The sequence below is a fragment of the Diospyros lotus genome, chromosome 2, assembly GCF_014633365.1.
Source record: "Diospyros lotus cultivar Yz01 chromosome 2, ASM1463336v1, whole genome shotgun sequence".
NCBI lineage: Eukaryota > Viridiplantae > Streptophyta > Magnoliopsida > Ericales > Ebenaceae > Diospyros > Diospyros lotus.
In genome coordinates this window covers 10048290-10062834 of record NC_068339.1, presented here as the reverse complement: position 1 = coordinate 10062834, position 14545 = coordinate 10048290, and the positions used below count along the sequence as shown (strand labels likewise).

The following is a 14545-nucleotide window of genomic DNA, read 5'->3' as shown; positions in this document are numbered from 1 at the left end:
TGCTTTAATTTGGAGAATACCCTTTAATTAATTTGATAATGGTATCGGTTGGGTTGGGGCTACAGCCACAGGTCTATATTGCCTTTCCCTTTTTTTCCAACTTTGAATAACCATGGGTAATTTGACCATGGCAAGCAAGCAGAAGCAGCCAGACAGCCAGCAGGCAACCCGATTCTGAACCACATATTATTTAAGAAAGAAAACAAGGATTATTATTCAAGAAAGACATTTCAAAGTTGAAAGAGACAAAAAGTCGTCGGCTTCCCATTGCATGTCGGCCCCCGCTGCCTTGCATGTCGACTTCTACGTACGTGTTCTACATGGCTTATCTCCAACAACCAATTATAAGATTCTAGGATAATAATGAATTAATTGTGGCTCACACCCAAATATGATGTATATATCTATGTATATTTGCCGCGTGAAATTGAACCCTTCAAATAAGTGGTGTCAAATTGTGACAGTACTTCCTCGATCGTCATCAACTTTTCCATTTCAATACGTTACTATACTTATCCCTAACCCTCCGACTCTATATATACCAACCCATCATTCCCGGCAGGCAACACACCACTAATTGCCTGCATGCCCGCACGCACAATCATATATGAAATCAAACCCAAACTCATCCAAACCCCATTACTAATTAAGATGTTTCCTCCAATCCTCTTCTTCTTCATCTCTTTTCTTGTCTTCTCCTCTTCCCACTCCCAGGCTTCGGTGCTGGACTTCTGCGTTGCCGACCTGTCCCTCCCTGATGGACCCGCAGGCTACTCCTGCAAGGACCCCAATAAAGTCACCGTGAATGACTTTGTCTACTCCGGCTTGGCCACCCCCGGCACCTTCTCCAACCTAACCAAGTCCGCCATCGTCACCGCCTTCGCCGACCAATTCGTGGGGCTGAATGGGCTCGGAGTCTCCATGGCCCGGGCAGACCTCGCGGTGGGAGGAGTCGTGCCGCTGCACAGCCACCCCGGAGGGTCGGAGATCGCGTTTGTCGCCTCCGGAACCATCACCGCCGGGATCATATCCACAACGGCGAACAAAGTTTACGTCAAGACCCTGAAGAAGGGGGAGCTGATGGTTTTCCCGCAAGGGTTGCTGCATTTTCTAGTGAATTCCGGGAAAACTGAGGCTCTTGTCATTGTGGGCTTCAGCAGCCCGAGCCCCGGCGTCCAGATCACGAGCAATGCCTTGTTTGGGAACGATTTGCCGACTGAGTTGTTGGCGAAGGCGACTGTGCTTGATGCTGCGGAGATCCGGAAGCTCAAGGCCGTCGTTGGCGGATCCGGTTAAAGCCCTCCTCTATCCTTCCGGCAATATGTATAATTTGCCCAAAACACACACACACACACACACACACACACACACATATATATATATATATATATTCAAGTTAATTATATATGTAGTACGTAGTAGTAGTAAAGATTTACATGCGAATGCAAAGCGTTGTTAATGATCTCTATTAAATAAAATTAACAACATCGCATGAAGCAAATATATATCTTTGTTACATTTTTAATTAATTTGGTGAGAGTTTAATTTGAACGAACAAGTTCTGATTCAATATATATTGCTATTTCTGTAGTTTGTACAAGTCCCTATAATTTTGTTCTTTTGTGTTATATCTATGTATACTAGTTTTCATATTCCAAATTAATGAACACTACATAATGAGCATATTCTATATATCTCCAGTCACTGCTCTTCCAATTATTCTTGATTTTTCATCCACACACAAATATAGACACACACACATATATATATATATATATAACTTGATGTTGCCCGCCTGCAATTCTTTGCCACAAAGCATTTCTTAATTATTCAAATATTATATATTATTGGTATTGGTAGGTAATACTATATAAATAAAACTTTTTTTAATACTACTTTTGGTTTTGGGGGAGGGGGCCAACTTTTCAAGTTCATTAAATGATCGAAAGATTGACCTCCAAATTAAGAAAACATTAAAGAATGACGTCGTAGTTAGCCCAAGACCATTCAAAAAAAGGAGATCCTCCATCTCCATCAGCTACCAACCCAAAGACTTACGTTTTACTCCAACATATCTAACCCAAAGACTTATGTTTTACTCCAACATATCTAACACTACGTACACTATGACAGGCAGGGTCTATGAAGTTGCAGCATATAAGTAATAGCTAATGGCGCAGCTGCGGCAGACAAGGCTAGCTTCAATATTAGAGGAGGGACATTGAGGGTTAGGCTTGGGGGAAGGTTCAAAAGTTGGACAGAAGACTAAATTAATCTTAATTTGTTAAGTAAATTTTAAATATAAAAATAAATAATTAAACATTACATCCCCAGCATAATTATTTATTTTTATAGAGGGAATATATATACATACAAAATAAATTAGAGCATTTTTATTATGTAATGGGTGTAGGTGTAGCCATGTAGGTGTAGGTGTGTACAATTCAAATCTATTATGTAATGGGTGTAGGTGTAGCCATTCAGGTTTGAACTTTATGTCATGCACACATATTTTGTTTTTCATTGAGTATTTTTAAGGAGTTACCCAAATTCTTATAAGTAGCAATTAACTCCACATGCCCAATTAAATGAGTTTTCTAATGATATTCTGTGACCAATACTGTAATATCCCCCCAAAAAATAATAATAATAATAAAAGTATAAATTAAATTTATCTAAATTAGTTTAAATTAATTAAATTTTGTGACAGTGCTCGTGTGCTTAGAGATTAAGTAAGCTTAGAGATTAAGTAAATTATATATCCATTGAGGGACTTTGCTGTGTGGGCGTTTGAGTGTGGATAGTGAGTTGTAAAAATTGGCCTTTGGGCGTGTTTACTGGGTGTGCATATCACCATGCGTAAGTTTATATATATATATATATATATATGTTCAGGTACACAGTGAGTGTTGAATATGTGTGTGAGGAAGATTAACTGGCCTTTGGCCGTGAGTTGCTGTGTGCGTGAGTGTGTGTTCACTTGGGGAGGTTTAAGATAAATAATGGGTGTCTTCTGAGTGTGATCTCTTGGAAGAAATTAGATTGATATATATATATATATATATATGATGTCTATTGGTGTTAATAGTATATAATTAATTATTTACTCAAGTTTAGAATTCCAGTTAATTACGAGCATCAGGTACGTGGGTAAAAATTATAGAGCGTGATATGTTTAAATTATAAATTTTACGCGGTTAAAAATAATTAATTTAAGTCTTGATTGTGTTATTTATCAGGAAATGATTTAATTTGTATCGGGAGCACAAGAGAGGCTGAAAGCAGCTGTTTTCAGGCAAGCTCCTCACCCTCTTCTCGTGTTCTTTACCCGTGTAAGACCCCGTGATTTCCTATATTTTATCATCTCCCTTACTTTAATTCGACACCTTGCCTTATTAGTTGAACTATTATTTATTTGTTTTAATTTAAATTAAATCTGAGACTTTTATAATTTTATTCGTTGTGAGCCTACGGGGGTTTGTACCGCCCCCATTCCTTTCAGAATGATGCTGAACCCAGTTAGGGAACTAGGTTCCTAGTCATGCGGGTTTTATTTAAGGTTTTTCTCGGATTTACTTATGATTTGGTTAGAGCTATTGAGCAGTGGGGTAGGGGTCAACCGTTTGGTGACGTTGGGGTAGACTACGGTACGGCCCTGAAGTGGACTGTCGGGCGGACACTTCTAGTCACTAACTGTTGGCCGGTGTCGGGCACTGCTGACTAGCTCTGCCGGTATGTGATTTACTGCATGATTAGATACCTTGTATTACTGTTCATGATTTGATATGCACATGGGTACGGGATGCATGTTGGGATATTCATTTATTGAGTATGCTTGGACACGGACATTCTAGCTTGGTTAGGTTGCATCCAGCGCAGCATATGCATGGCGTGTGGTTTATTATGTGGGCGGAGCATGGCCTGATACCTGGATGTATGGGCGCCTTGTATCACGTTGATTCTCACTACGCCATTGCAGTTCTATGTGCATTGCATGGATACTGGTAGTATTTAGTTCTCGGACGGGAGTACCGTTCCGAGGGAGCCTATGGCTCGGTTGTTGGGAGTACCGACGGATACGGGTGACAGGAGTACCGACCCGGGATTGCGCGCGCAGGTTTGTGGAGATATTTGTTGCCTTTCAAGGCAGCGGCAGATTGGTATGGGACTTGGGTGCCAAGTGTCTTATGTGGGCCCCAAGGACCGGTATGTGCTTTTATTTTGTTATGTTATTGAGTTGTTGTGTTGTAGTGTCTCATGGCTTGTGTGTACCTGGGGGTTTATTCTGGGGTGAGATTTCTGGTTTTGTGTAGCCTTCTGACTTTTCTTCTTTATGCTTGCTGAGTCTCTCGACTCACATTGCTTTCCATCATTCCAGGTAGTGGCGGCGTGGGCCATAGCAAGGGAGTCAGCTTTAACGGCAGAGTCGGTGTGGTGTACAGGTAGTCTCGTCAATCCCTATCCACTCTGATGTCTAAGTAGAATTTGCTCTATTATTTCATACTGTGCTAGGTGTTTTCTCGAGTCTTGTGTATGTCGGCACAGAAGTTCGTATTCTTTTATTTATCTTGTGACCGCTGTGTTAGCAGGGTACCCATAGTGCATTCATGTCTTGAGCTTTGCTTCCGCTGTTCTTATTTTCGTGTATGCATGCTGGGGTGGTCTTTGTCTCGTGTTTCATTATTTTTCTCCTCCCGTAGACGCTCATGTTCGGGTAGTCCCGGCGGTTAGGCTATCCGGGCGGAGGTGCTTACAAATACTATGTAGAAATCTGCTTTAAGCCCATTTAAATGTTATTTGTATTCCTTAGACTACACCTTAACCTACACAGGGTTAATTACATCAATAATAACTCAACTTTGCATTCTATTACTGTTTGATCACTGAACTTTGAAATGTTACATATTAGTCATTGATATTTCAAAACGGTTACTGCTTAGTCACTGAACTTTGAAATGTTTCCTGTTAGTCACTGAACTTTAAACTATTACTTATTAGTCACTGATATTTTAAAACTGTTACACTGAATTTTAAAATATTACCTGCTAGTCATTGATATTTCAAAATCGTTTTTCACCCGTCATTCGATAGTCAGTGACCTTTAAGTTCACGAATGACGAATGAGGAATAATTTTGAAATATTAGTGACTAACTGGTAATATTTTAAAATTCAGTGTAATAGTTTTGAAATATCAGTGACTAATAGGTAATATTTTAAAGTTCAGTAACTAAGCAGTAACAGTTTTGAAATATCAGTGACTGACATGTAACATTTTAAAAGTTCAATGACTAAGCTGTAAGCGTTTTAAAATATCAGTGATTAACAGGTAATATTTCAAAATTCAGTGACTAAATAGTAATGGAATGCATAGTTGGATTATTATTAGTGTAATTAACCCACCTACACAATACTATTAAGATGACAAAAATATCATTCGTTTGAGACGATGAGTATTTTAATTATTTATAGATTTATGCGTAGTCTAAAGCATAGTCCTTCATGTATAAGTATCATGGTCAGATAAAAATTGACCTTCTTGCTAAAATTATTATAATTTTAATACTTTTATCATAGAAATGGAACTTCCCTCAAATAATACAATATGGATGCCCATCCCCTCAGCCACAACTTTCTTTTATTCCCATTGAACCACGTTCATGGGATCAAGTGGTTGGGTGTCTTGCAGTGATCCCTTCATGGGCTTCAGTCCCGGCCCATTCTCCTGAATGATTTCATAACAAGCTTATTTTTTAATTCTTTTGTTAAAGAATCTATCAAATTCTTTTCAAATCTCATAAAATTCAAAGATTTTTCTAATTGATAATAACTGTTTAACAGATTTTTCTAATTTATATTAAAAAATTTTACTTTAACAATTGAAGCTTGAATATCACATAAAACAAAAACACCAAGTGTAAGTCTACTACTAAAAATACATACTAAGAAATTTTTTAGCCATTCTACTCCCATACAATTAAGATCAAGTGCAATAAATTCGCTTTGAGGACATACGTTAAGCGGTCAGATAAGCAATATGTTAGTATCAGTTTGATAGATTATGAAATCAATTCTTGTTATGTGCAATGAGATAAAATCTTATATCTATGATTTATGATCTTTCCTGACATAATCGAGAGCATGGACATTGGAAGTTGCGCAAGAAAAATCATTCCAATTGGAATAAATTCAGCTCATAGTAAATTTAGAAATAATTGTTTATCTACTGGACTTTCAAGCAATTGCACCGCCACTTACTGTAAATACATAAAATCGCTCTGCTCCTTCAAACGCATCTAAAAATCGACAATAATAAATTCCATAACTAGCAATAAAAGCAATTACAACTAGAGTTCTTAATTACTATTTCAATGTTCATTTGATGAATTTCTAATCTATAAATAGAAGCAATTACAACTAGTGTTCTTATAGAAGTGATACGGGTTAAGGTTAGAAAATATAATACTTTCTTTTCGATTAAACCCTTTAATTACTAATCTAATTTTAAATTTATCTATTGTTCTATTTGGTCTTAATATTATACAAGAAATCGGACCATTTTTTACAAGGAAAACTTCAAAATCAGAACCATCGCACTGCCTTTGCCATCAGCATTGCCATCCCCCCACCACCAAGCCGTCAGCTTTCTTTTCCGCCAAGTTCACAGACACATTCTTTCTCGGATTTCATCCATGAATGAGAAGTTCAAATCTGATGGAGACTTACTCCCCCAATCGAGCTTTATCCATGGGCGCAAATTAATTTGTTTGATTCGAGGTTGAGAAACACCTGAAAATGTTAGCGATGGCTGTGGGTGGAGGCGACGGTAAGTGCAACTAGCTGTTGTGGCTTCTTGCAAGTGGGGGCGACAACAACGGTGGTGTGAGCGACGGTATGGGTAAGGGCAATTGTGGTGCGAGAGTTGGGGTGTGGGTGGTGGCGATAGCGATGTGGGGGCGACGGTGGCGGTATGTTTCTTAAGACTAGAGGGTTATGTGAAAATGATTTGAGAGAAGGGTATTTTCATTATTTTATGATGTGTATGTAAGGTTGTGCGTAAATAGATTTACGTAAATGTAGTATTGTCCAAATTTATTAGATCAAGTATTTATTATTTTATGGGTGTAGAAATAAAAAAAATTAAAAAAATACCCAAATTAAATTTGATGGACGTTCCCTTCAATTCACAAACAATTTTCATTAAGATGCATGGACATGGATTCGAACACCTTAAGTTTTTGTTAATCTGTTTTTATCTAATTATTATATAGTGCATTTGATGACAAGCATTTTGCAACTCAACCTCCCAATTTATTAAGGCAAAGTCGCCAGTAAAGGCCACATTAATTATATAAAATTCCTCCTGCATGCTTTCAGAGATCATATTCGTCGCCTTCGGAACGGTCGCCGCGGGGTTTATATCCTTCCTCAACGGCGAACAAAGCTTACATCGTCAACACCCTTAAGTAGGGGGAGACGATGGTTTTCCCGCCAGGATTGTTTTTGTTGCACTTTTTCGCGTGAATTAATTATTCCTGAAAAATGCAGGCTCTGGTTCTGGCAGCAGATCATTGATATAATGCCTTGTTTGGGAACTATTTTCCCACAGGGGTTGTTGGAGAAGGCCACTGTGCTTGATGCTGCGTGCGGATCGGAGATCAAGAAGCTCATGGCCCTGGTTGGGGTGGCGGCTCCGGTTAAGGCCCTCTTCTAATCAATGTGGTGTTGTTCATGATCCCATCTCCATCTACTAATAGTTTGGGTAGTATGAAAAAACATAATTAATGTACATATTTATATGGATAAACATAAAGATGTAAGATGATTAATTAATTAATTGTCAATGTACATCAAGAACTAAAAATAATTAAGAATTATTCAATTAAGTATAAAAACTAAAAATTATAGTAATATATAAAGATAATCAATTCTTAAAAATATTGAAATACTTTACTTAATAGTCAATTAAAATTCATAACCTTATTATACCTTACTTAATAAAAAATCTAAACTATAAAAGACTTTTACTTTATTGGGGAGGCCGGCTGGACACTTTGTGATTTGCTAAATTACAAAACTAAAATTAATTATTTTGAGTAATTTTTAAGATTGTGAAATTGTATCGACCACAAATTTTAAAAAATTACGATTTGACAGTTTACAAAAGATCGATTCGATCAATTTGAGAAGCGATTGATGTTCAGGTGGAGTAACATGTAAACTTAAATCTCAAAACTCTCTGCTTTAATTTACAAAAGTCTATTAAGAATCGTATTTTTACTATTTTGTTCCTTCCACAATTCACTTTCTTTTCCAATCGTCAGTCTCCGTCTCGCCTCTCTCTTTCTCTCCCACACACAAACATATACACACAAATACATACATATATATATCGCCTCTCTCTTTCTCTCCCACACACAAACATATACACACAAATACATACATATATATATATACACACATATGCGACCGTCATGTGTAAGTATAAAAAATTCAATAAGATAAATTAATTAATTTTAATTTTTTAAAATATTAAAAATTTAACACCTAATTAGGATGATTTAATACTTAATCATGTGTATCTTTAAGTAATTTAATAAGATAAATTAATTAATTTTAATTTTTTAAGTATATATTAAAAATTCAACAAGATGATTTAAAATTTAAAATTAGTTAAATTATAATTACTTAAAATACAGATATTTAAAATTTATTTATTTATATTATTTGGCAATTTAATTATATTTATTATTTTTCATATTAATTATATTTTTACACTTCACATTTTAAATATATGTGTGAGAATTATATGAAATTAATGATATTTTAAAAAAAAGTGTAAAAAAATTTAAAAGGCCTAAACTTAAAAAATAAAAAATAAATACATTAATAAAAAAAATAAAAATTTGGCTGCTGAAACCCCCGCACCTTTCCATGGCCGCGACCAGATTTTTGTGTGTTAGTGTGTATATATATATATAGGTGTGTGTGAGTGTGTGATATATATATATATAAGTGTGTGTGCTGGGCTTTATGGCCGAAGCTGCTTATGAGAGCCCTTTAATTAATTTGATAATGGTATCGGTTGGATTGGAGCGACAGCGACAGGTCTATTAATTGTCTTTCCTTTTTTTCCAACTTTGAACCACAAACAAATTATTTAAGTAGCAATTGCACCGCCACTTACGCAAGCAAGCAGAAGTAGCCAGCCAGCCAGCCAGCAGGCAACCCGGCCGATTCTGAACCACAAACAAATTATTTAAGAAAGAATTTCAAAGTTGAAAGAGACAAAGAGTCGTCGGCCCCCACTGCCTTGCATGTCGAGTTCTACGTTTTCTACGTACATGGCTTATCTCCAACAACCAATTATAATTGAGATACTAGGATAATAGTGAATTAATTGTGACTCACACCCAAATATATGATGTACATATATATATATATGTATATTTGCCGTGTGAAATCGAACCCTTCAAATAAGTGGTGTCAAATGTGATAGTACTTCCTCGGTCGTCATCAACTTTTCCATTTCAATACGTTATGCTAATTATCCCCAACCCTCCGACTCTACATAACAACCGACCCATCATTCCGGGCAGGCAACACACCACACCACTAATTGCCAGCATGCCCGCCCGCACGCACAACCATATATGAAATCAAACCCAAACTCATCGAAACCCCATTACTAATTATTAAGATGTTTCCTCCAATCCTCTTCTTCTTCATCTCTTTTCTTGTCTTCTCCTCTTCCCACTCCCAGGCTTCGGTGCTGGACTTCTGCGTTGCCGACCTGTCCCTCCCTGATGGACCCGCAGGCTACTCCTGCAAGGACCCCAATAAAGTCACCGTGAATGACTTTGTCTACTCCGGCTTGGCCACCCCCGGCACCTTCTCCAACCTCACCAAGTCCGCCATCGTCACCGCCTTCGCCGACCAATTCGTGGGGCTGAATGGGCTCGGAGTCTCCATGGCCCGGGGCGACCTCGCGGTGGGCGGAATCGTGCCGCTGCACAGCCACCCCGGAGGATCGGAGATCACGTTTATCGCCTCTGGAATCGTCACCGCCGGGTTCATATCCGCAACGGCGAACAAAGTTTACGTCAAGACCCTAAAGAAGGGGGAGCTGATGGTTTTCCCGCAAGGGTTGCTGCATTTTCTAGTGAATTCCGGGAAAACTGAGGCTCTTGTCCTTGTGAGCTTCAGCAGCCCGAGCCCCGGCTTCCAGATGACGAGCAATGCCTTGTTTGGGAACGATTTGCCGACTCAGTTGTTGGCGAAGGCGACTGTGCTTGATGCTGCGGAGATCCGGAAGCTCAAGGCCGTCGTTGGCGGATCCGGTTAAAGCCCTCCTCTATCCTTCCGGCAATATGTATAATCTGCCCAAAAAAAAAAACACACACACACAGATATATATATATATTCAAGTTATAATTATATAGTACGTAGTAGTTGTAAAGATTTACATGCGAATGCAAAGCGTTGTTCATGATCTCTATTAAATAAAAGTAACAACATTGCATGGAGGAAATATATATCTTTGTTACATTTTTAATTAATTAATTAATTTGGTGAGAGTTTAATTTGAATGAACAAGTTCGATTCAATATTGCTATTTCTGTAGTTTGTATAAGTCCCTATAATTTTGTTCTTTTGTGTTATGTCTATGTATACTAGTTTTCATATTCCAAATTTATGAACACTACATATATAATGAGCATATTCTATATATCTCCGGTCACTGCTCTTCCAATATTATATATTATTAGTGTTCGTAGGTAATACTATATAAATAAAACATTTTTTAATACTACTTTTGGTTTTGGGGGAGGGGGCAACTTTTCAAGTTCATTAAGCCCGCGTTTGATAGCCACTTTTTTTTTCTAGAAAAATACATTTTTTTCACTCAATTTTTTATTTGTGTAGTGTTTGATAGCAAAATTTTCCCAAGAAACTCATTTTTTCATTTCTTATCACGTGGTAGCATTTTCCTTCAAATCATGAAAAATAAATTTCATGGGGAGAGGAGTTCCAATTTTTCAAGGAATTGAAGCAGCAACTCACTGTGCTCCCGTCTTCATCCCCTCTTACTTCCCTAGAAGCTGCAATGAGAGAAGGACAGAGAGCAAACGAGAAGAAGGGCGAGCGAGCGAGCGAGAGAGAGGGGCAACGAGAGAGAGGGCGATCAATTGAGTGGGTCAGCGGCAATGAACGAGGAGACGACCAGAGAGATGGCATATATATATATGTATGTGTGTGTGCATATATATATATATATGTGTATTTGTGTGCGAATGAGAGGGAGGGCAAGTGAGTGAGAGAGAGAGGGCGAGCGAGTGAGCCGATCAACGACAGTGGGTGGGTGAGTAGGAGGTAGCGATAAGTCTGTGTGTGTATATATATATATATATATTTATGTATATATCTGTCACTGTATGCGAAGATATATATATTTGTATGTGTGATTGTGTATATATATATATAAGTTTGGAAAACAAAAAAATTTTAATTTTGTGGTTTGATTTATCAGATAAATCATTTTATGTATAATAACCTATTTTAGTTAACTTAAAATAGGTTATTATTTTAATTTTTTAATATTTTTCAATACAATTTCACCATTGAATTCTATAAAAAATGTGTCATTTTCCATAGAAAATAATACCTATCAAACAAAAAAATAATTAAATTTTATGAAAAATATTACCAATCAAACACTAAAAAATAGAAATTAATATCATTTTTCAGGTAGAAAATTATATCGATCAAACAATTTAAACTTCTAATTTCTAGGAATTCATTTTCTCCGAAATTCAATTCTCTAAAATTTTTTATTTTCATCCAAATTTCACTATTTCAATCAAACGCACCCTAATTGATTGAAAGATTGACCTCCAAATTAAGAAAACATTAAAGAACGGGCGTCGTAGTTAGCCCAAGACCATTTCGAAAAAGGAGATCCTAGCTCCATCTCGATCAGCTACCAACCCAAAGACTTACGTTTTACTCCAACCTATATATCGAACACTACGTACACTTTCACAGGCAGGGTCTATGAAGTTGCGACACATGTAAGTAACAGCTAATGACGCAGCTGCGGTAGACAAGACTAGCTTCAATATTAGAGGCGGCACATATTGAGGGTTAGGCTTGGGGGAAGGTTCAAAAGTTGGACAGAAGACTGAATATAATCTTAATTTGTTAAGTAAATTTTAAATATAAAAATAAATAATTAAACATTACATCCCCAGCATAATTATTTATTTTTATAGAGGGAATATACATACAAAATAAATTAGAGCATTTTTATTATGTAATAGGTGTAGGTGTGGGTGTCTATAATTCAAATTTAAATAAATGTCACACACATAGTACTGGATTACGTGGAGTTTCATTCAGGTTTGAACTTTAAGATAGAATATCATTATCATTGTCTTAACTTTATGGTTCTAATGTTTGAGTCTTAGAGTGAACCTCACTATCTTAATTTGTCTAACTTTATAATTCTAATGTTTGAGTCTTGGTAAGTAGATAATAATTTTTTATCATTACAAAGTACCTAATAGTTGGGTTGGAATCGTTGGATAAACCATGTTAGCTAGCTTGGTGACTTGGATAATAATGTTTGAGTCTTGCTTTGTTATTTTTTTTTCTCATATACCTATAGCCTATAGGGCTACTTTGTTTTGGCTGGTTGCTTTCCTTTTCACCTTATTGTTATTATTAGTCTTCTAAGATGTTTTCTTGAAATTATTAGACTTAGCCTCATGCATATCTTTCACCATATTTGCTCTTGCACAAAAACCATAGGATTTAAGGATTATTTTTGATCGTTTCAATAATCTTCTTTAATTCAATAACATTTTAGCAAATTCATTCCGAAGAATGACAACTTTTTAATCAAAGAAGTAACTAGTAAAGTCTCATTTACTTCAACTCCTGGCCTTTTAGTTTAATTAAGTTCCTGAACAATATTTTCAAATTCATGCACTTGATCTATATATTATGGGTTTATCATCAATCATTTGAAAATCTAAAGAATTTTCTACACTAAATATTTTCAAACCCACACATCTTTAGTTTGATATTTCTTTTCATGTGTATTCTGCAACTCGATCGGTAGTAGTTTTAGTAGCGTAGAAAATGTTACAGATTTCTTTTGACAATTAATACACTCAAAATTCACGAATAATTTATTTTTTATCAAAATTATCAACAGCACTGTTAGAACCTCCACTGGTTCAATGATTTGCTTAGTTTCAACAATGATAGTAGTATTCTTTTCAGTTAGACCATTTTTTTTTTCTTTTTTGAATGTATTATGAATAATTGAATATAACCCTAAAATATACCAAAATATTAAAAGTTGTTATTTTCGTGTTTCACTTTTTAGTTTTAAATTTTAAATTGAATGTCTATTTAGAGATTGTTAAAAACACGTTGTTTTTGTTTGTAATATTTTTTGCGTTTTGAGAATTTTAAGTGTATTTGTGATGAAAACAGTTAAAATGATTTTTTGTTATTTTAATTTTTTTTATTTTTAAAAATATAAAAATAACACATTTTTAATATTTTTAAAAATTAAAAACTAAAAATAACAATAACGCGAAAATAACAAGAGAAGTAAGGTTAGGTCTTGTTTTCAAGTACGAAAATATTAATAGTTGTTCAAAATCTTCATATGTCATGTCTAAATGAATCCGAACGTGGAGCTCTTTTAAGAGATTGGGTTACTTTTTCTCAAGTTTTATCTCATTTCATAAAACTGAAAGATATTGGACACATGTAGAACACTAACTCGATCTCTGTTAATTATGACCCAGATAACGCATATATATGTATATGTGTGTGTGTGTATATAGTCGTTGATCCTTTCAAGGTTCTATCTTCAATCGATGATGATCTATCTGGGTTTTGACTTTGTTGATAATAATGATTTTAGTTAATCCATTAAAATTATCGCTGCGACTGCCAATGATCGATTGCTTTACGACTCTAAATTCCGATTGGGAACAGAACAAAGTATTGATAAATTCAGCCGACATTAATTAATTAGTTTGACTTTTAGCCTTCAGATGTTTGATTCTTGAAGGTTAGAGAGGAAATCTTATTGTTGCCCATTTTGTCAAAGTCGATGGCCTTTTATTGCTTACGATGGTTTAGTTATCTGTTGTTGGGCAGGCATGGTTTCTCCACCATTTGCCCTGTGTCCATATTTGCACAAACCCATCGATAGCTTTTGGGTTGGGATTGCCTGGCTCTCGAATGGTGGCAACAACTACTTTCCAAACAACATGCATGGCACCAGGCGACTAGTACTTTTAAAGCTGGACAGCAACAAGGACTTCCGAAGACCCTCTCCTTTATATGGTGCCATGCATTGGGTCGTAAATATAGTATATTACGAAACCATATATTGGAATAAGAATTGCATTTGACCAGCAAAAACAAAAACATAAAAAACTTGCATAGGAGAAATGACTTAAACTTGTTCATCTAATACTCACCATTGGTAAGTGGCATTATATATATATATGTATTCAGAGA

At 36.0% G+C, this 14545-nt stretch overlaps 2 protein-coding genes across 2 annotated transcripts; both read left to right on the top strand.

Annotated features, from left to right (window-relative positions):
* Positions 1 to 559: 559 nt before the first annotated feature.
* Positions 560 to 1590, top strand: LOC127795325 (auxin-binding protein ABP19a-like). Its single transcript, XM_052326927.1, has one exon. It carries the CDS (start codon positions 586 to 588, stop codon positions 1294 to 1296), a length of 711 nt encoding a protein of 236 aa, XP_052182887.1. The 5' UTR covers positions 560 to 585; the 3' UTR covers positions 1297 to 1590.
* A 7917-nt stretch (positions 1591 to 9507) lies between these two features.
* Positions 9508 to 10529, top strand: LOC127795295 (auxin-binding protein ABP19a-like). The gene has a single exon (XM_052326891.1). It carries the CDS (start codon positions 9699 to 9701, stop codon positions 10341 to 10343), a length of 645 nt encoding a protein of 214 aa, XP_052182851.1. The 5' UTR covers positions 9508 to 9698; the 3' UTR covers positions 10344 to 10529.
* Positions 10530 to 14545: the final 4016 nt, after the last annotated feature.